Below are 23,394 nucleotides of genomic sequence, written 5' to 3'. Positions count from 1 at the left end.
ATTTTTTGGATAATTATCTAAGATATTATTCCAAATATAATGTGCATATACCTAAATTTTTATTTTATTTATACTTTTCTAACAACTATTTTATAAGTTAATAATATCCTTTATTGACTATTATATCATAAGTATATATATTAATATTTTTCTTTATTTCTTTTTATAATTTTTACTTAAACTATGATATGTTCAATAAATATATGAAGCTACAATGTGATATAGTAAAACGTAAAATGATATTTTTAAGAAATTATTCTAATTAAACTATGTTTTATTTATTATACATATTTATAGAAAGTATTAAAAATGTCTTTTGTTTTACTAAAATTCTTAAAAATAATGCTTTCGTATGTAATGGAATATTTCATCACAAAGTAATTCTTGCAAAATACAATACTTTAACAAAAATTTTTTGTTTTCTTATTTATATGAATGTGTTTAAATTATTCACATTCCATATTTAATCAACAATATATAACATCAGTCTTAGATAAACTTACCCTTAAAAAATAAAAAATGCATATCTTTTTTCCATGATAAGTCAATAAATGTTCTTTATAATGTTTTTGTATAAAAATTATCATATATTACTATGTTTTGCAAAAAAAGTCTATATAGAAAGTATTTTTATTTTTATAAATATATAATACAACTTTACTAAGTATCTTGTCATTAATATGCTTCTAGAGTTTTCTTAATAAAAAATACTTTGGATAGGAGAATATATTCTCTAATGGCCTTAACTTGTTCATAAGCATTTGAATTAAGAATTTTGTCATTAATTAAATTCTTAGCCGAAGTAATACCATTTATAAGTTTTTCTATTTGTTTTTTTTTCCGTAATATTTGAATTTCAGCATCAGAAATTTTTACTTCTGCATATCTCAAAGAATAAATAGATTTTATATTTAGTTTAGCTTCTTCATATATATCTTTGAAGTCTTTTAAATCTTTCAGTAAATTCATTTCCATATCTTTACATAATATTTTATATTTTATTCGTGGGGAATGTTTTCGCTCATGAAAATTAATTTTGCTTAACGAAGTTAATATATCTCTGATCGATACTATTTGGTTTTTTAAAGATAATATTCCTATTAATTTTTTTATTCTTCCTAAGGAATATTGTAGTCCATTTAATGATAATCCGTTTTCCATAATTACTTGTAAACTATTATTATCCAATTCATTTTCATTAATATTTATATTAAAAAACTTATTAGCATATGTACGATATTCTGAATAATTTTTCATTTGTGTTAATATAAAATCATAAGTCATTTTTGTTGCATATACATCACTATGTTTATTCATAATTTTTTTCATATCTTCCATCAACATTTTATGTTCTTTATTAAAGAAATAAAAAAGGTATTTCATTAGCAGAATATTATCTTCTTTCGAATATTTAATAAAACTAAAGAATTTTACGAAGGTACGACCGAGTGAATAAAAAGATCTATGTAAAATAATGTTAATTTTAGTCAAATATCTTTGGACACCACGTATCTCCTTTTTTCTTAGATTTAAACATCCTCTTTTAGTTGATGATTCAGCCTTTTCTAGTAAATTGTCAATGAGTTTAAACACATCTATAATATAATATATATCTTCAAAATTCAAAAATGATAGGTTACAAGAAAAAATACTATTATAACTTAAACTATTTAAAATCATTCTTAAATTAGAAACAACTTTTTCCAAAGTTTCAAGTTTTTCTATTAACATTTCATAAGTTTTTAAGGAACTCTTTATAACTGCAAGTAGTTCTTTTTCTTTATTAATTACAAAAGATGTATTATTTTTCAGTGAATTATATTTATAATATTTATTTATTGATTGATCATCTAAATAATCAGAAGAATTAGTAAAATTTTTTTCCAATTCCAATGATATATGCAAATCGAATTTTTCGAGTTCTTCGTTTATAAGAATTTTAAGTGGTTGTATCTCTCTAGTAAATGCTCCATTAATGCTATCATAACTATCTTTTAAAGAATACAATATTATATCTAAATTTGGAAGTACTTCATTTGAAATATATTTAGCCTCCATTTTAAAAACATTATTCGTAATAGAATGAAGAAAACTTTTAAAATATTTATGCGTATTTTTGTTGACTACTGGTTCACTGTTTGCATTATCTGAAGTACTTTCATGGCTATCATTATTTTTTCTTTCTTTACTACAATTTAATTCAATTTCTTGATCTTTCCTCTCAATTGGATTGGTCATATTGAATTGCTCACAAGGGGAATTGCTTGTAATATAACTAAAAATAAAAAAAAAGTGTAAGTGGAATATAACTTTTATAATTAAAATAATATAATTTATGCATTAACATATTCAATAAAAGAAGGAATAAATATATACCTCTTAATAAATGAATTTAATGATTCTTTTAGATCTCCAAGAGGTTCTAGGAGACTAAGATCAATACCATTAAAATCATCAGTACATTTATCTTGTGTGTTTTGTGTACCTATTGTAGGTCTCAAAACTTCACCATTATGATTAATATTATTTAAATATCTACTAAAAATAAACAAAAATATACGTATATAAAATATTTAAAGTAAAAAGCTTTTAAAGTTAAAATATTTAAAAAAGTATATATCTACTTATTTGTAAGTAAATTAGAGGAAACATTATGCGAGAAAATTTCCTCATTCACATTATCTTCTTCTCTATTATATGTTCGGCATACAGGAAAGTATTGAGCCATTCTTTCACTTGGATCCATTATATTTGGTTGTTCATGATCAACATTCATGTGATCACTAAAAATAAAAGGAGATGTAAATATATGTAAAATATTTAATTTAAATAAAAAATGTTAGAGTAATAATATAAAATTTTTAATTTTTACACTCATACATGATACCACCTGAACTAATCCTATAATTTAGAGTATGCTCACTACTTCCACACGATATATCTACTATATTGTCGCCTTTTTGTTTGCAAATTTCTTGCTTTTTCGCTTTTTCTTCTACATTTTCTTTAGTGCTTTCCACTGAAGTTCCACTGTTTTGATGTTCATTGTTGAAATTAATATTGAGACTAAGATTTAAAATAAAGTATGTTACATAAATTTTAATTTAAAAAGAAAGAATTCATAAAAATACAAAAAAAAAAAAAAAATTCAAACCCTTCTAAAAAAGAATCAATAGAAAATATTTTAGAAATATCAGGAAGATGTTCTAAATTAAAGGGAGAATTTAAATCTTCATTAACTGCATATCTCTCATTAATTCCTGCGTTTACTGTATTTAATAAATTAGGTTGTTCATAACTATTGACATATAAAAGATTATATCTGTAAATAAAAAAAAATTTAATATATATAATAAATATATATGCCAAAATATCTAAAAAATTATAATGATTCTTAAATACGAATCAAGGATTTCTTTTGCTATCGGATCTTCTGAAATGCAAGTATTACTCAGCACGAAAAATTGTAAAGATAAAAAAAAAAATCCATAAGTATAATTCACTTTAAATATGTAATACTCCTCTTTAACTATGAATAAATAAAAAGCTAGAATTAATAAAAGTATCATTTTTTATTTTATTAGTTGCACTCTATTTTTCTTTCAATGTATGATAAACTTTAATTTAATTCTTAAAATTTTTTCTTTTACATTTTATAAAACAAAAAATAAAAAAAAAATTTCTCATGTTTTAAGTTATTTATGTAATTATATATATATAGGAATATCTTTACATCAAAATTTTTTTAAAATTTGCATGAACTTTAGAAGTAACTCAAGGATACATATGTTAATGAAAAATTAATATAGTTATTTGCCCTTTTAGGTCTAATAATTCACCTTCTTGAGCTAATACAAAATATTAAATATTTGAACAAAGTTAAAAGAGTTAATTGTTTATTTTTTTTTTATATATTCACAATAATTTTAATTAGAATTTATAGATCATGCAAATGAAATAAAGAAATTTTTTAAAACTGTATTTTTACTTTCTTTTTTTTCAATTGTTACTAATATTTATATACTATTTAGTGTGTCTATTTGTTTTTTAAAATCAATTATTTAACCTAAAAGTATTATTTTTAGTTAAAACTTTTTAATTTGTATATTTTCTAAATATTATTTTTATAAATTATTGTTTTTTTTTAATTTTTCTATGACAACTAAATAATTTATTTTATATAAATAGAAGTATAAGGGAAAATTAATGAATTAATACTTAATTAGGGTGCATGCAATTTAGATTAATTGTAAATTATTCGCTTTTATCTGAATGTTACAATTTATAAAACAAATAGTTGAGAAATATGTAACATGTATTTATCTGAAGTAAAAATTATTTTTTCATTCTTTTTTTGCATTAATTTTATATTCTCATAGTTGTTTTATATAAACAGTTGCTAATTGGTTTTACATAATTTAAAAAAAAAAAAAAGGTTTACTATTTTTGCATCATTTGAAAAATATGAATAATTTATATGCATCATCATATATAATTAAAAAATTATTTATCATGAGTAATATTTTGCACTTAATTCATATGTTTTAAATGAAAAATATAACGTTAATTATCTTAATAATAATTCAAAGATATTAAAAAAAAAAATTTTTTTTATATAAAGAAAATATATTTGTGAATTATATTATTAAAATAAACCAATTTAATAAATAAATAATTTTTTTTTTTAAATTACCACTAGAAATAATAAATATTTAAAACTTCAAAATTCATTATTTTACATGTTACTAGAAAAAAATTATTTTTATTGTTACATTATCAATACCTATATATTAATGGAAAAAAGGTAATTTTCATTACTTCCTTTATTATTTTTATGTATTACTAAAAATAGAATCATATAATGATTCATTTCTTAATAATATATATTTCAATAAAACAAATTTTATTATTTATCGTAGAATATGGATATATTTTTTTTTATTAAAAATATATTTTAATGCTTTTAGTAGGCTATTATTTTTGGATTGATTATTTCTAATTAAAATTCTTTGAAACAATGCTATTATCTGCAAAATTTAACTTAATTCGAAAAAAAAATTTTATACCATTTAAGAAATATAATTAAACAAAAAAAGTATGAAAATATATGACAAAATATGAAAATGTTAAATCCTTTTATGTTGAGACAAAACTCTATAAAAAATATAGCAAATTAGTTTATTTGGCTACTTGTTTTATTAATTGCCTACCTAATGACTTTGCTAGAGTATTTAAACAAACAAATTAGTAAAGAGCACGTATAAATAAATATACGTTTATATATATATATATATACTTGTTTTTATTATATATTTAGTGGTTTCTTATAATGCATAATATTTAATTTGATTTAAGTTTTACTGCATCTTTTAATAGACATGTTAAACTGTTATAAAGGAGTTTTTATTTACAAATAATAAGTATACTCTTTTAATTAAAAACACACACATTAAATTTATAGCAAATAACTAAAATTTAGCTCTAGTTCATTCAATGTTATTTCGAAATATACATATTGAATATAACATTGACATTATACTTTTTCATTTATTAAGTTTTTTTTATATAAATAAAAATTAATTCTCTTTTTAATTCGAACAAACGTCAACCGAAGAAAAAAAAATAATTTTATTTTATTTTTTTTAATTACAAAGAGGTATATATAATAAAATAAAAAAAACAAAAAAAGATAACTTTATATTTTTTTTTTTTTTTTTTTTAACTAGCGTCAGTGCATGGATAACTTGTATATACACTAGTAAACTAACTTAATGTACTATAAAAGTTTAATAACATCTTCTATTGACCACTACTCTAAATGACCTAAAAAAATTTTCTGCAAATATAGATGACGTGAATTTTAATTTATGAATCATTATATTTTCTTTGAACATCACACATGAAGTATACTTAATGGAAAGTCAGAATAGTAAAAGATACACATTAATAATAACTACTAATATAATTTTTTTTATAACTTACTCTTTAATAATTGTGGAAATATATTCTAATATTAAAACATACATATTAAGGAAAATTAAAATACAATGAATGGTAAATTGTAATTTTTTTTATATAAGTTATATAAATAGAGAAATTTATATTTATTTTATTTTTTCCCATTATTTATACTTAAAAAAATACATATAAACCTATATTAGACTATTATAAATTAATTAATATAAATATTTTCTATAAAATTCACATTTTTATAATATGATTTTTTTATTATCTATTCCAATATTTATCTATTGCATTGAACAATAAAATTAACAGAATATGAACAGTAATAACTACTAATTTTATTATTATAAAATTGCATAATATAGATAATATATATTCCTTACATAATTATACTACGTAAAATGTAATAAAAAATTTATTTCATATGACACTTACAATACTCTAATTAAAATCATTATAATTCAATGCTTTTATTATTCTTAATATGTTAACTACTTTAAAAATGATAATATATTTTAATGAAAATGTATTTAAAAATGTATTGTGTTGTTAAATTTACCTTGTTTTATATTTTTATACTATTATGCAAATATACATGTGAATATATACATTTACAAGAACGTAATTATAAAATTATCTTTTTGTTTTTAGTTTATTTATATCAGAATAAATATAAGAAATATACTAAATATTCGTATTTTTATTTTTATTTCTTTTGATATATAATCAATAAAAAAGTGTTATAAAACCTTTTTAATTTTAATTAAGATGAAATACAATGTAACTGAAGTTTAGGTGTATATGTAAAGTATTTAAAGAAATACATACCTTAAAGAAAAATAATATATAAACAAAAAAAAAAGGGAAAAAAATGAAGAAAAAGAAAAACTCAAATAAAAAAAATTATATATGTTTATGTATATATTATTACAAGATGAAAGATGATAAATAATAATAATTTTTTAGTAAAAAATAATTTTATGTAAACTTTACAAACATAATTATCATTTTTTTAAGATATTGAAAAAAGTTAAATATTTATTTAACAGAGCATTAACTCAAGAATTTTAAAATTAGTATATAATTCCTATTTATTTATGTTATATAACATAAAATAAATAACTTATTTTAAATAAAATTTACAATCCTTTAAATATATCATTCTTATTTCATATGTATCTCATTAAAAAACATATTACATTACAAGAAAGTGTCATAAAAAAAATTAATATTTTCTTTTTTTTTATTGTATGTATTTTCAGTATACTTTTTAGTTTACAAATACATTTTAGCGTATTGATTTATTAGTTGGGCGTTCAATAACTTTGTTAGAGTATTGAAGAGAAAAATCAATAAAAAAACATGTAGAGATACCCCAACTGTTTTTAATTGTTGTAAAAATATAGTTATGCTACTAATACGTAAATTTTACACATAAAATCTACATAAATGAACCATTATTGTTTGAAAGGTACTTATTTACTTTAATAAAAATAAAGATTTATTTTTATCAAAAATTTAAATTCTCATTAAAATTATTTATTATATAAAATAATTAATTAAAATAAATAGTTTAATTATTGTTATTAACTATATTTTATAAATGTGTAAAAATTAAATATTAATGAAATATAATCCTTTTTATTTTTCTCTTATATTTTGAATATAATTTTTATTTTAAAAATTAATTTGGTTCGACAACAAAATTTTTACAAAAACGTACTCGTTGAAATCTTTGATTATAACACCATAAAGAAAATGGTCACTCTTTTTTTTGTTAACTAACGAATTCATGAAGAACTCTTTATTTTCCGTATGAAAAACTAACTATTATTATATAAAAGTTTAATAATATCCTTTATAAACCAACATCCTAGAAGAAGTTATTAAAAAAAATGTAAAACTAAATATTTTATATCTTTTATTCACCGAAACCGACTTATCTAGTAAGTTGTTAATTACATGCAAATACTAAACCTATACATTATTTTTTTTTTATCGCTCTTCTTAACAAAATACTAAAAGCATATAAAAAGGTTAATAACTTTTTTTATTATTTTTAATTAATAACATTAAAGCATCGTATCATTAAAGTATTATACCTTTTTGAAATTAATTATGTATATTAATACGTAATTTACTTTGTTAACCTTTGACATTGCACGTATGAAATGTACAGTATCTATTCTGCCATTATATTAATCCAAAAAAAATCTATTATTTCTAGCATATAAGAAAGTTTAAGATATTAAAAGCCTTTATTTTAATAATTTCATAATTACCTTAACTATATAGTTAATTAAATTAGCTATTAAAACTTTTATGCTTACGATTTTATTTTTACGAAATAATATAAATATTTTCGAAATACGTGAACTCTTCATTTTTATATAATCAAACAGAAAATCTAATTATAAAAAAAAAAAAAAGTATTTTTTTTTTTTTTTTTTAGATATTTAAAAACAAAAATAACTCAAGAAGAATTTATTTTTTATTTATGTAGAACCTTTTCTTTCTCTACAACATTAACTATGATTTAAGTTTATATGGCATGAAGAATCATACCATTGGAATAAATTATTTCTATTAAATATATTACTTCTTTATGTAGTACAAAAAAAGAGTGCCTTAATGTGATAATTAAAACTTTTTTTTATATTTTACAAAAGTATTAAATGGAAAATTTAACAAATCAATAGTCAATGAAACGAAAATTAAAAAATTTTATTTTTTCGAACTTGTGAAATTAATGAAAAAAAAAATATTCGTATAATTAAAATAAATTTCAATATATAAGGTGAAATATATTTTTCTTTAATTATTCTATTTTTATGCTTTATTTATTTCTTATCGTTTCTTAATGATTTTATGCAAACTATATGGTGGTTTGTAATAATATTAGGAGTAATATAAACAAAAGATATAAGTGCATATATAATATCAATATATTAAAAAATATTTATATTTAAAATTTTCAGTTTAACTATTGATTTAAATAATATATATATAATAATCTTATTTATTTTGAATTTTATTAGGTAATAAAAGTGTTAACTTTTTTCTACATCTTTGAGATACTATTAAAAAGTATAATATAATACAATATTGTAAAAATGTGCAATATTTATATATGCTTAATAATTAATTTTATAATTTGCTCTAAATGAACTAATATCAAAAATATTTATTTTTTTGACACTTTTTTGAAAAAAAATATAATTTTTTTCAAATAATTTAATCTTTTCATGTTGGAATTGTTTTTATTTAAAAGAAAAAAAAATTTAAGTATAACTAACGAATTTAGTTAAAAATTATTTTCATATTGTAAAAAATGAAAACATTAAATTATAATATTTATATTTATTATATATTTTATTGTTTTTTTTTTTCTTCTAGGTCATGTATAAGCGGTTGACAAGTATGTAAATAAATTTGATTTTTAACTAATAAAATTTAACATTCGAATTCATTATGATGGAGTAAAAATAAATAATTTAAAAAACCAGTTAGAATGGGAGCAGTAAAAGCAAAACAAAATTTTTATTTTTTCATTTGAAATTTTGTAAAAAATTATTGTAAAATTATTTATATAAAAAAATAATTTGTTCTTTTCTTTAATATAAAGAAGATGAAGAAAATAAAAGTTATCACATTAATTTAAATATCTCATCAATTATGTGAAATACAACGTTATTTATTTTCTATATGTATTTGATAATTTTATAGAAACTTTTTCCTTTTTAGTACCCCAAACTATCGGAATACACATGAAATATATTAAATTAAACTATCTTGAATTCCTTAATAATTACCCAAAACAAAAAAACAAAAAAAAAATAATAATAAAATTTAAATCCGTGGGATTATAATAGAAGAAAAACCAAAAAGTAAAAGTAAAAAGAATAAAAAAAGAAATTTATGTGAATTGATATATTGAGGTAATAATATCACCATATGTGTTATGAAAATAAGAAAAAATGATAGTAAAAGAGAAATCAACGTATATTTATGCTTATTATCTAAATTTTAAGCTAGATTATAGAGAGTAACACAAATATAAAAAACTATAATTTAATATTAAATATATTTTATATACAATGTCATAATATGTATATATAAATATTTTTAATTTGAATTAAGAATATTTTCTTTTATTATTCATTTTGCTAAAATCAAGAAAAGAAGCACATACATATATTGTCTCAATATTGATTCTTTTCATGAATAAAAATTAAAAAGACACTAAATTTAAAAAAAAAAAAAAAATGTTGATATTATGATAATTATATATCTTTATTTTTCTATTGTTTTGTTTCACTTTTATTATTCATATTCATGGAGAACACTCATATTAACTTTTTTAGGGAAAGATACAAATTTGATATTGTATAAGCAATAATATGCCATTATTTCTATTTCCTTCATTTGACAATCAGAAAGTTTCACGCATTTTTCGTCTGCAGAATATATTATATACTTTTTTATGGTTTCGATAGATGGTGTCACTTTCTTTAAATTAAATATTCCTTTTTTAAGGGATTTTCTATATTATACTACCTTTTTTCTATTACATCGTCCACAATATTAGCCACTAATTTTCCTAAATACTTGCTATTCCAAGCATATCTAGAAAAATCAATCTTATTTCCTGAGTTATCCAAATTCATATCATACAAAGATTTATGCTTTCTTTTTTTGTGTATCATAAAATCCTATTCCAAATGTAGATGAAACATATAGTGCTAATAACGTAGATATGAATGAATACAATATTATCTTTTTTCTTTAGACTTTGAATGAACTGAACTTCTACTCTTGAATTTAGTGTTTTAAAGAGGTTAAAATGATGACTACAAAATTGTGGGATTAATAAATTGAAGACTAAAAAATAATTAAAAATATAAAATATTTTTAAGGCATTTATTTTATTTAAAACATAAATATACTGTAATTAAATTCATAATTATATTTATTTTAAATATCAAAAAATTAGACAAGTGAAAATAAAAAAAAAACTTTATGCTAATGAAAAAAATTATGAATAATTTTTATTAGTTAAAAAATGTATTTCTTTTATCTTATTATTTTTTTTTTTATTATTATTATGTAATGTTTTATGTTATTTTACGAATTTTTTTATTAAATTGCATTTTCATTTTATTGCATTCACCATATTTTCTGTTAACTATTTTATTTAAATCTGCATTTTATTTTTTTTTATTTTTTTCTTTTATATTATTTATTTTGTGTTTTCTTGCCTTCATATCATTTTACTTGCTACACTTTTATTTTTACATTTTATTTTAATTTAATTTTTTTATATTATTTTGTTACATTTTATCTTCATTTTTTTTTTTCTTTTTCTTTTATTACATATAAATCTAAAGAAAATATATAAACTCATTTCATTTTTTCTCAACAATAATACACGAAAGTTCATAAAAAATAAACATTTTATGTATTATATTTTTATTGCTTTTCTTTTTATAAAAATATATAAATAAAGAGATAGAAATAAAAATTATATATTTAATTTTAATGTTTCAATACACTTATAATAAATATAAAATATCTTTTCTCTTATATAAAACTGAGAAATTATGTTAGTTTTATTCTTTTAATAGTACAAAATACTTTTGAAAACTTCATATAAACTGAATCATGCTAATTCGCATTATAATAAGTTAAATTTAAGTAATACAAAATGAGTATTAAAATAAAATATAATTTAATAGATATTGATTAGAAACATTATAAAGCAACTTTAAAGCATAAATGCATTACTTTAGAATGTATCAAATTTGAATATGATGAAATATAAAAGAAATAAATGTGTAATTTTATAAAAGTCAAAATAATATAATAAATTTCTTTTCTTTTTTTTCCAACGCTTTAGTAAAAAAAAAAAGCCTGAGGAAAATAATATGAAAATTATGTTTCATATTACTTTTTTGCATATATATTATGAATTCCACAGATACTGTTTAAAAAGCATACAAACGATAAATATAAATAAGAAAAAATAAAAATTGTTTTATTCATATTTTATATGAAAAATTCAAGATTGTATTATTGTTTTTTTTTTTTTTAAATAAAATAATATCCATATTTGTGGATGAAAATATTCATTTGCGGATATTAAGATATAGTGAAATATCTTTATCCAATGATATGGAAATTTATCAGATGATGAGGAAAATATTTTCATTGTTATAAAAACTACAAAAAATGAAAAATTTTAGTCCATTATATATTTTAAATTTATTATATTTACATATTTAATTAAGAGTAAAAAAACTTGAGTATAACTATCATATATCAAATAATAATTTCACCTTATTTTTATTTTATATTAAATGAATTATAAATTTATTTATGTTACAATATTTTAGATGAAAAAATATAAGATAAATTTGTTTTAAATGGTTTAAAATTAAATAATTTGGAGTAATATAAATTTAGTATATTTATTTTTTATACCTTATTTGAGTAATGCATCAAGAAATAATACCACATATATATATATATACTGTTTTAAACTAATGTGGAAAAATTCATCTTAATTACACTGTTTTTATATAGACGTTGCAGTTAATAACCAGTTATATGTTTCTTATTAAATTACTATTTTTATAATTATGAAAAAATTAATAAAATAATTTTTTTTAGTAAATAAAGTTAATAATCTTCATTTGAAGTATTTTCTTAAAAATATTTTTTAATTTTTATTTTTTACAAAAATATGAATGTAAAAAGATTATTTCAATTTTTTTAATTCAAATAGTATACATAATTATTATGATATTAAAGTAATTTCCATTATGCTACATGTAATTTTATTAAATTTTATATTTTTAATTAGAAAAAATTTCTTTCAATATTTAATTAATCAGTAAAATTGTATTAAAAAAAAAAAATTATAAATAAATTATCAGGAAAGAATATTCATATATAAATAAGGAAATGTTCACATTTTTGTAATCGTAACTTCAATTGTGTATATTTTAAATATGAAATATTCATTTTCTGTATGGTATAATGATATATTATAATCATTAAAAATAACCAAAATTTTATGACATATATAATTTTCATTTATTTATTACTTTTTCTTTAAATTTCTTTGTATTTAAAAGTACATTTTTGTTTTTGACATGAATTTTATAATTTAGTTTTATGTAAAACTTGTTTCATTATATCACATAATTATATCATTTATTAAAAATTTATTCCACAATAAATTAATAAAATAAAAATATTAATATAGTTTTATTGAAAAAAAAAAGAAAATAGCATAATGCGTTAAAATTATTTAAAATAAAATAAAAAAAATAACATTAATTTATTTATATTTCTAGGAAAAATGAAATATATGCAAAAAACTATGATGAATACAAATTAAATAATATGTGAAATTAAAACTTATTTTAAAAAAAATAATATCATTGTAATAACCATTTTATTATCCAGTTGTATATAATTTCTTTTTTCTTAAAAATTACTTATTATGTATATACCAGAATATATTGAGACAGCGTATTTTTTTGTTTTTATTTATAAATAAAAAAAAAAATAATATTTAAATGATTTAAATAAATAATAAAAAATATTAAAATCTTAAGGAAAAATATAATTTTAGTTAATTTTTTTTCATTATTTATTTTGATTTAAAATATCAGGAACATTGAAGAATTATTATTATTTTTTATAATTTTACCAATGAGCATCTTCTAAATAACCTTTTAAGCTAACATATTTTTTTTTTTTTTTTTTTAATATGTTATTAAATTAAAATTCATTAATTAAAAAAAAAGCAATAAAATTACATAATTTAAAAATATTAATGATTATCATTAAAAATAACAAATATTAAATATAAAAAAATTATAATATTGGTTAAATGATATAATATAAAGAAAAATTAATGATATATGAAGAAATAATAAATATATTAATTTGGAAATAAATTTAATAAAAGGTTCTATGAAATTTATAATATTTTTTTTTTCATAAAAAATTAGTTCCATTGCTTCTAAATAAAAATTATATTTATCTCACATGCTATGAATTGCTTTACAGAACCATTTAAATTAATTTAAATAATTTACTTTAAATTTCATAAAAAAAAAATTCTTTTAGGATGAAAACATTGTTTTTTTTATAATTTTAAGTTGTTTGTGTATGTGAGTTGCCTCAAGGAAAGATAGAAACAAGAAAGAGGAAAATTACTCTATTAATTTTTCTACAAAAAGTTCTCTGTATTATTCTTTATATAAACATAAAAAAAAGTTTCAATTCTTTTTTTTTTTTAAGATGAAAACAGAAATAAATGAAAAAAAAATTAAGAAAATAAAGGAAGAATAAAACGTAAAAATATTTAATAATAATTATTTTAGTAGAAACTTTGAAGATATTAAAATTAAGGTAAAATTTGTTAAAAAATTTTGTTCTTTATTAAATTTCGTTATTTTTTTTTATTTTGAAACTGTATATTGAGCATTTATTATCAACTGTTTTTCTCTTATTTTAAAATAAAATTTTAATCTCAAAAGTAAATAAAGGGTTATAGACAATAGTGAAAAATAAATAAATGATAGATTATCATTAAGGAAAAATATTTTTCCTTTTAAAAATGTGGCATTAGTGTATGAGGTTTTATTCCAATAATAAATCGCAAAAAAAATAATTTTCATTAGTCTTATCTTAAATATAAAAAAGCGTGTTTATGTATTTACTGAAAAGCCAAACAATAGAACCTTTAAATAGGATATACACAAATTCTAAACCTTTTAAAATATAAATTTTTTTTTTCTCTTTTATACTATATATAACATAAAGCTTAGATTATAAAATGAAAAATAAATTTTCATTATTTTAATTGTATATTTGAATCAAAGGTTCATTCATTTTATAGCATTTTTTTTAACTTATAATTTTAAAATTAAATTGTAACATATATCTTAATAATATGGCAAATCATCACTTGTGTTACTATTTAATAAATGTTATCTATAAAATTATGCAGGAAACAATAAAATAGGTGAGTAATAAAGGAAATGTACAAAATCAAAAGAAAAAACAATAGAATAGAAGTAAGATATAGAATGATACAAATAAAAAGATAATACTTGTCAAGAAATTATACTATTGACCTTTTTGAAATTTTAATATGATAAAAAAAAAAATTATTATAAAAATTTCTAGTACATGTGGAATGTTCGAAAGATACGTATATAAGGATATACATTGAAGTAGTTATAATAAAATATGAGTATTAATTTATATTTAAAAAAAAAATATATAAATTTTTTTTTTCACATAATGTTAGAGTGAGAATGATTTAAGTTTTAAAAATAACAGATGATTATAACTTGTAATAAAAATATTGAAAATGCTGTTAAAAATAAAGTACAAGTTAAATTTTTTTAATTTATATGGTATAATTATATGAATATTATATAAATATATAAAGTAAGTGTTTTTATAATAAAAAAAATCGGTAGAGATTTTTCTGCATACTCTTTATTAATTTATCTGTCTAAAATACTATAAAAATGTTCAAATGACCAATCAATAAATCATATGTTTAATTGGTAGATGAATTAAAATAAGGTTAATATGAAATTATCATATTGGCCTTTTTGTTAATAAGTCTTTTAAAAAGTCCTATATAATATTACTGAAAACAGAAATTTCCCCATAAATGAAAACATATTTAGTATGTAAAGAGGATAAGTAAATGAATATGTTCAATGAACGTTATGAAAAATAAATGACTTTTTGAGATAAATAAGTTTAATTGAAAATAGAAAAAAAGAAAAAAATATTTTTCAGTAGGTATAGCTTTACATATAATATAAAAAAGTATTCTATTTAGAAATAGATGAAAATTTAAGAATTTATAAACTTATAGAAAAATATATAAGTTATGATTCAATTTAGTGGAATTATCAAATTTTCGAAGTTTCCATAGATATCATAGTACATGAAATATGCATCGATTGTTCAAAAGGGATGAATAGACAAATGAAAAAATATAGAAAGAAAATTAATTAAATGTATTATATGTAGTTCCTATGCTATTAATACCTAATTCCTCTCTTTTTTTTAATAGAAAATATTTGAAGAACAATAATCAATTAAAATTTTAACACATAGATAAAAATAGGAAATATAAAAAATGATGTATATGAGCATTTAAAAATGTTTCCAATAAAGATGTATATTAATTTGTTTATATATTAATCCATTATTTATAAATGATGATTCTCTACATCCACGTTTAAAAATCTCATTCAATCTAAAACATTTTAAATTTGTACCCCCCACAAATGGAATATACATATATATATTTGTATTTTTTTTTTTTTTTTATATGCATACCACTTCTATTTTTAAAGAATAAAAAAAAAAAACGCATAATTTTACTATAGATACATTTTTGGAGGCAAAGAAAATAAGCAATAAAATATACTCGAAATACTTGGAAAATAAAATTTACCAAAAATGGAAATAAAAATATTAAGACGCAAAATATTTTTATTAGAAGCATTGTGTTTATTTATGAATAAAGTATTTACTATATATTATGTAAGTACTATTTATTGAGGTTTACATATTTTTGATTAATTAAACTTTTAACTAACTTAAGTTTATGATAAAAGAAACAATTATAACAATTAAATTTTGTAGAAATTTTTCTAAATTCTACTTATTAAATACTTATTTCAATACTTTAGAAAATTTTTTGGACAGCTAATTAATAAATCAGTTTAATTCCATTTTTGAAAATATTGCATTTTATTAAATTATTTTTTTTTTTTTTTTGTATATATTTTTACAGATGAAATATTTCTTACTATTATTTTTATAAAATGATGTTTTATATTTTTTCTTTTATTATAATCTTTTTCATTATATACTTTAATGATAATATATTAATATTTACTTCCTTTTTCAAAAAATTCATTTTTAATTTTTATTGTATATGATTGTTCAATAATCATTTACATTAATACTTATAGATATGTAAATCTAACAAATAAATTGAAGCGCTTTTTATTCACGTGATCTATAAACTCAGTATACATATTTTTTATATATCTACATTTTTTTTATGTATATAACATTTTTTTTATAGCCGATACTACCTCCTAATTAACAATAATGTACATTAACTTGTTCATATGTTAGTCCAAAATGAAAAAGTGAAATTTTCTATATTTTCAAGGATCTTAAGTAGACCATACATATTTCTTTTACTTGTTAGTTTTTTTATGTATTGGTTAATAAAAGATATTAAACTTTTACAACATGTAGTCATTCAAATGGAAAATAGAGAGTTATCTATGCATATTCTCTAATTTAAAAAAATAAATAAATGTTATTTTTCTTTCTTTTAGATGAAAAAATTTATAAAATGGTTTTTAGCAAAATTTTTGTTGCCAAGTCAAATTAATTCTTAAAAGGATAAAAATTGAATTCTAAATTTAAAAGAAAAACAAAAAGAATTTTATTTTTATTTATATTTAATTTTTAAGAATTTTTAAAATACATTTCATAACTATAATTTAAATTTGTATGTTTTTTTTCAAAAATTATTTTACATATAATTATTAATTTTAACAAGGATTTAACTTTTTAATAAAAACTGGGATCATTTTTATTAAGGTATATAAATACCTATAGAATAATAAATACTCAGCTATGTAAACTATGTGTGTATAGTTTATGTATTCGTAACATCAATATATTTTTACAATAATTAAAATAAGTAGAGTCATTTATACATTCTCTTTATTAATTTATTTTTTCAATACTTGATTAATAAAAGATTTTATTTATCTTTTTAAAATTTTAATATAATGATTTATTAATTACCTATTTAATGACTTTGCTAGAGTATTGAACAAACAAATTAATAAAGAGCACGTATAACTAAATATACGTTTATATATATATACTTATTTTTATTATATATATATTGATATTTCATAATGTATAATATCTATTTTGAATTAACTTACTATGTATTGCTTAACAGATATATGTTTACTTTTATAAATGTGTTTTTATTTACAAAGAATAAGTATATTCTTTTAATTAAAAACATATACAATTTTTTAAGAAATAGCAAAAGTTAAAACTATAATTCATTTAATGTTATTTCAATAAATATATATATCGATTACAACATAAACATTGTTTATTAATTTTAGTAAGTTTTTATATAAGTAAAAATTAATTCTTATTTTAATTCTAGAGAACGTCAATCCACAACAATCCAAAAAAAAAAAAAAATAATTTTTATATTTTTTTTTTACAAAGATTTATATAAATAAAATAAAACAAACAAAAGAAAATAACTTTATATATATTTTTTTTTTTTTTAACTAGCATCAGTATAGGGCTGGCTTATATTTTCCTGACCGATATCTCATTTTTACAAAAGGTTAATAACAAATTTTTTATTACCCATATAATAAAAAAGATTATGTATAAAAGATATTACTGTATGCAAAATATTAAAACAATTCATGTATAGAGATAAGTATACGAAGATGAATATAACAATATTTTGTTTATAGAGATATTTGTACATAGAAACATATTTTTACATATCTTCTTTAAAGAAGTATACAATATAAACTAAAACCAATAAATTACAACTATTAATTTTTATTATAGAATAAATTTTAATCCTTTTTTTTCACTTTTTTTTATGAACAATTTATTTTTACGTAGATTGTTTATTATGGGTAAATAAACAAAATTTATAGGCAACTAAAAATAGTTTTTAATAAAAACTATTATAATTTGATCAAGAAAATAAAACAAATAAGAGATATTTATTTTATATAAAATTAATAATTATGTTAAGAGTATATAATTTTTTATAATAAGCTATTTTAAAATAAGTAAAATATATTAGAGATGTGTCTACTTGTTCTTCATTGATATGATTCTTTAAAATACTGAAAAAGTATTCAAACGGACAATTAATATATAAATACTCTACCAAATTCTTTGAACAGTAATTTTTTAATTACGTGTCTGAATGTTTTTATAATACCATAAACAGTCGAACTAATAAAGAACGTTGGTTAATAAAAGATGTTATAAACTTTTTCTAGTATATTTAGTTTACTAGTCGTGTATGTACAAGTCAACCATACACTGACGCTAGTTAAAAAAAAAAAAATATAAAGTTATTTTTTTTTGTTTTGCTTATTTTTATTGTATATACATCTTTGTAATTAAAAAAAAAAAAAAATTAATTTTTTTTTTTTTTTTTTTTTGTCGGTTGACGTTAATTGGAATTAAAAAGGGAATTAATTTTTGTTATATGAAAAACTTAAAGAAACAAAAAGTATAATGTTTATGTTATATTCTATGTATATTTTTGAAAATAACATTGAATAAATTAGAGTTTTGACTTTTGTTAATTGTTATAAATTGTATGTATGTTTTTAATTAAAAGAATAAACTGATTCTTTGTAAATAAAAATTCTTTTATAACAGTTTAGCATGTCTATTAAAAGATACAGTAAAATTGAAATCAAATTAAATATTATGCATCATAAGAAACCATTATATATATTATAATAAAAACAAATATATATATATATAAACGTATATTTATTTATACATCCTCTTTTTTAATTTGTTTGTTTAATACTCTAGCAAAGTTATTAAGCAGTCAATTAATAAATCAAACATACATAAAACTATGTACTAAATTTTATATATTATAAAATAGTTTATTGCAAATAATTATATACTCTTTAAATAGATATCAATACAATAGAAAATAAATAAATCGCTTTTATTTATTTTATTTTAAAATTTTCTTTTTAATAGTTTTTTGTTATAACTATTTTTAATTGTTTTTAAGTTTTGTTATCACAAAATAAACAATCTACACAAATATAAAAATCTACATAAAAAAAAAATCGTTTATAAAATCAAAAAAAAAATTAATATCCATAAAAAAAATTATTATTAAGAAAAAAATTAAAATTAATTTTTAATAAAAAATAATGCACGTACTATGTTGGTTTTATTTTATAATGTATTTTTCTTTACAAAAAATACCTAAAGATATGTTCTCATATACATCTATTTCTATAAGCAAAATCTTATTATATAAATCTTTGTATGTTGATATATATAAATACAACTTTTTAATATCATATATATACTAATAACTTTTATAGGCAATGCTTTCATTGTTTTAAATTCTCAAAAAGGTAAATAAAATCTTTTATTTATCAAACAGTAAATTAAAAAATCAAGTATTCATACAATGCTTAATAAAAGTGTATAATAACCCGTTTACGTGCTAAACCAAGTTACATACTCATCAGGATATTTCAAACGAATGAGAATTAATAATTTATAAAAGATTAATTGTCTTAAAAAATTGCTAATTTCACAAATTGAAAACACACTTTTCTTTATATACATATATTTATTAGTTTTTTTTATTATATTTATGTATAATTACTTTATGGGTTTTTACAAAAAGTTGTAAATTTGAATTAAGTACATATTTGATAGAGAATAATATACATAGTAAAAAATTTGGAATAACCAAAAAGGGAAACGAGTATCAAAACAAAAAAAAAACGCTCTTAAACATAAATATGGATATCTAAATACGTAATGAATTATTAGAAGAGAAAATATTTCATTAATTATATTATATCTGTATTTATATAAGATATTTAATATTAATTACATAATTTACGTGTGTATACTTATACATTTAAAAATAATTAACCTCTCAGCCTTAAATTCAACTTTTACATAAGGGAATTAATAAAAATCAATTAAAGTTAGTAGATATTTATTTACTCGCTCTTTATTAATGTATTTGTTCAATACTATTACATAGTTTTCGAATTAATATTATAAATATATTTTTACAATAAATAATGTGGAGTCATCTCTGCATACCCTTTATTAATTTGTTCGTCCAATACTCTGCTAAAGTCATTGAAAATGTGATTAATAAATTAATAATATAAACCAGGATATATTGTTATAATATCTGTTAATTGCACATAAAAAAAAAAAAAAAAAAATGATTAAAAAAACTCTATTCTTAATTTTAAAATAAAAAATATGTTTAGACACTCATAAATGATTCATATTTAATTGAAAAATTTCCTGCAGTTATATATTCCATTATTATCAGAAATCATTTAATTCAAAATACATATTATACTATCATTGGAATTATTCTTAATAAATTACCATATATATCATCTTTATTATCGTATTGGAGGTTTCCCTATTATATTAATTTAATTTTTAATAGATATGTAATAAAATAATTTGTTAGCTAATATTTCAATTGCTATCTTTTTATAATTATTATAATTTTAACCGTAAACATAATTTTATCATTAAAATTTTACAGATTGTATAGTTTTATATTATAAAGATACTTTATAAAGTAATCTTTACTGCTATTATCATTACATTTTATGCATATATATAACTTTTTATTTTATCTTTTTTATATATGCTTTATAAAAAAATATATAGCTAATTTTTTAACTCTAATGTTGCTACTATTATGAGTTAATAAAGTTTTCATTTGTTGTTATATTTCATGATATACTTTTTATTCATTTTGTAATTCAAATAATTACAAAAGTTATATACGTTTATAATTATACTTACCATGGTTATCAAAAATCATTACCATCTCAAAGTACAATTTATATTAAAACGTTTATCTGCATTATTTTCATTATCATTTATTTCATTATAATTCGAATAGCCATCAAGAAAAACCATATTAAAAAGGAAAATAATATAATATGGATATGTGTATATTTTATTTCCTTCTTTTTGAGTTCTTTTTTTATTTATATCAATTATAGATTCATTTCTTTTCTTTTTTTTTTTTAACATAAATAAAATGTATTTTTACCTTTATATAATAACAATGATGAAAACTTAAAATAGTAATATTAAGATAATACTACTTCACCTTAAGTGGAATTTTTTTATCAACTTATATATTCATTTTTATTATTATCAAGTTTATTCAACTTTTGTAATTTTTTTTTTTTACATAAGCTTATAACACATTTTTTCTTTTAATGCAATTTTTTTATTTTCTCTGAAACTTTTTCGGAATTTTACTTTTAATTACTATTATATGTTATTTATTTTTTTATTATTATAAAAGTAATACCACATACTTCTTTATGAAAAAGTATAGTAGACTCTATAAAAATTGAGACAAAATGAAAAAGTTAATATTTTTTAAATGATGACTTTTACTAAAATAATTTCATTTTATTATAAATAATTTCTATATACAAAAAAAATATATGAACAATTTTATTCATGTATTAAACATAAAACATCTTTTTATATTTAAAAAGGAAAACAAAAATTAAATAAAAAATATTCCAAATAATATTCTTTTTATGCCGAAATAGTATTGAATCACTTATATTAAAACTTGAAAAAAATAAAATTTATTTTTATTAAAGAGGAGATTTAATATTCCTTTGTGCCATTTTTATATTCATCAATTTATCTTTAAAGTAAATAAAATTGCACTTTTGCTGCATCTACTATTTATGTAAAATATACAAAATTTCATATTTTTACTTTTATATTGAAATTATATATATAAACATATGCACATTCTGAAACAAACATTGCTCATTTATATACGCAAATACGCGTCTATTTCAATAAATTTATTTTCTAAATACACATAAATTATAAATATTTGAAATTAAATAAAAAAAAAATTAAGCTACTATAACTTTGTAATATTTAGGTTACCTTATAAATTTCACTTATTGTTTTAAATGAATTCAAAGCAATAAATTAAAGGAATTAATTTTTAATATATTTGTAATACTTAAAAATACATATATATTTAAAAGCCAAAATAATTAGGATAAAAAAAAAAAAATTACTATAAAAATTTTTTTTTATATAAATCTCTTGACAAATCAAGGAATAATATTTTTAATTATGAAAATATAAAAATATTCCATTTAACTTTAATTAATAGTAACACTACATTTTCAATTATTGAAAAACGTAAAAATACACCGTCTTTAATAAATAAAAGTTTTCTTATAAAAAAAAATAAAAAATTCACTTATACAAAATTTTTCTTACTCACAAAAAAGTTAAATATTTACTATGCAATATATATATATATATAAAGAATAAAAATAAAATATGAACACGTGAAATTCTTTCAAATAAAAAAAACACTAAACTTTCCCAAAACCTAAAGTCTTCTTGCTTTAAGGAGACTAATTTTTAATTTTTCTAAAAAATAAATATCCAATTTTGCTAATAATTCCTTAGCATATCTTGCAGCAATGTATAAATACTTGCATATATATATATAGAAATTAATCTTCAATTTATATTTTGATGAAT

General features: G+C 17.9%; 1 protein-coding gene and 1 pseudogene across 2 annotated transcripts; both read right to left on the bottom strand.

The window, feature by feature from the left end:
- Positions 1-675: 675 nt before the first annotated feature.
- On the bottom strand, positions 676-3,569 carry PRELSG_0026100 (hypothetical protein; the record flags this gene model as incomplete). Its single annotated transcript, XM_028675534.1, has 6 exons — positions 676-2,275; positions 2,377-2,538; positions 2,625-2,783; positions 2,881-3,066; positions 3,155-3,322; positions 3,403-3,569. The coding sequence occupies 6 exons, from the start codon at positions 3,567-3,569 to the stop codon at positions 676-678; spliced, it is 2,442 nt and encodes an 813-aa protein (XP_028531150.1).
- A 6,718-nt stretch (positions 3,570-10,287) lies between these two features.
- Positions 10,288-10,925, bottom strand: PRELSG_0026000 (annotated as a pseudogene). The gene is given in 4 exon segments: positions 10,288-10,518; positions 10,521-10,670; positions 10,673-10,892; positions 10,894-10,925. Coding segments are annotated over 4 exon segments (633 nt in total).
- Positions 10,926-23,394: the final 12,469 nt, after the last annotated feature.

The sequence above is a fragment of the Plasmodium relictum genome (genome assembly GCF_900005765.1).
Source record: "Plasmodium relictum strain SGS1 genome assembly, contig: PRELSG_00_v1_363, whole genome shotgun sequence".
Taxonomy (NCBI): Eukaryota; Apicomplexa; class Aconoidasida; order Haemosporida; family Plasmodiidae; genus Plasmodium; species Plasmodium relictum.
The sequence above is the reverse complement of the archived record's forward strand: the minus strand, read 5'-3'. Positions and strand labels throughout refer to the sequence as shown.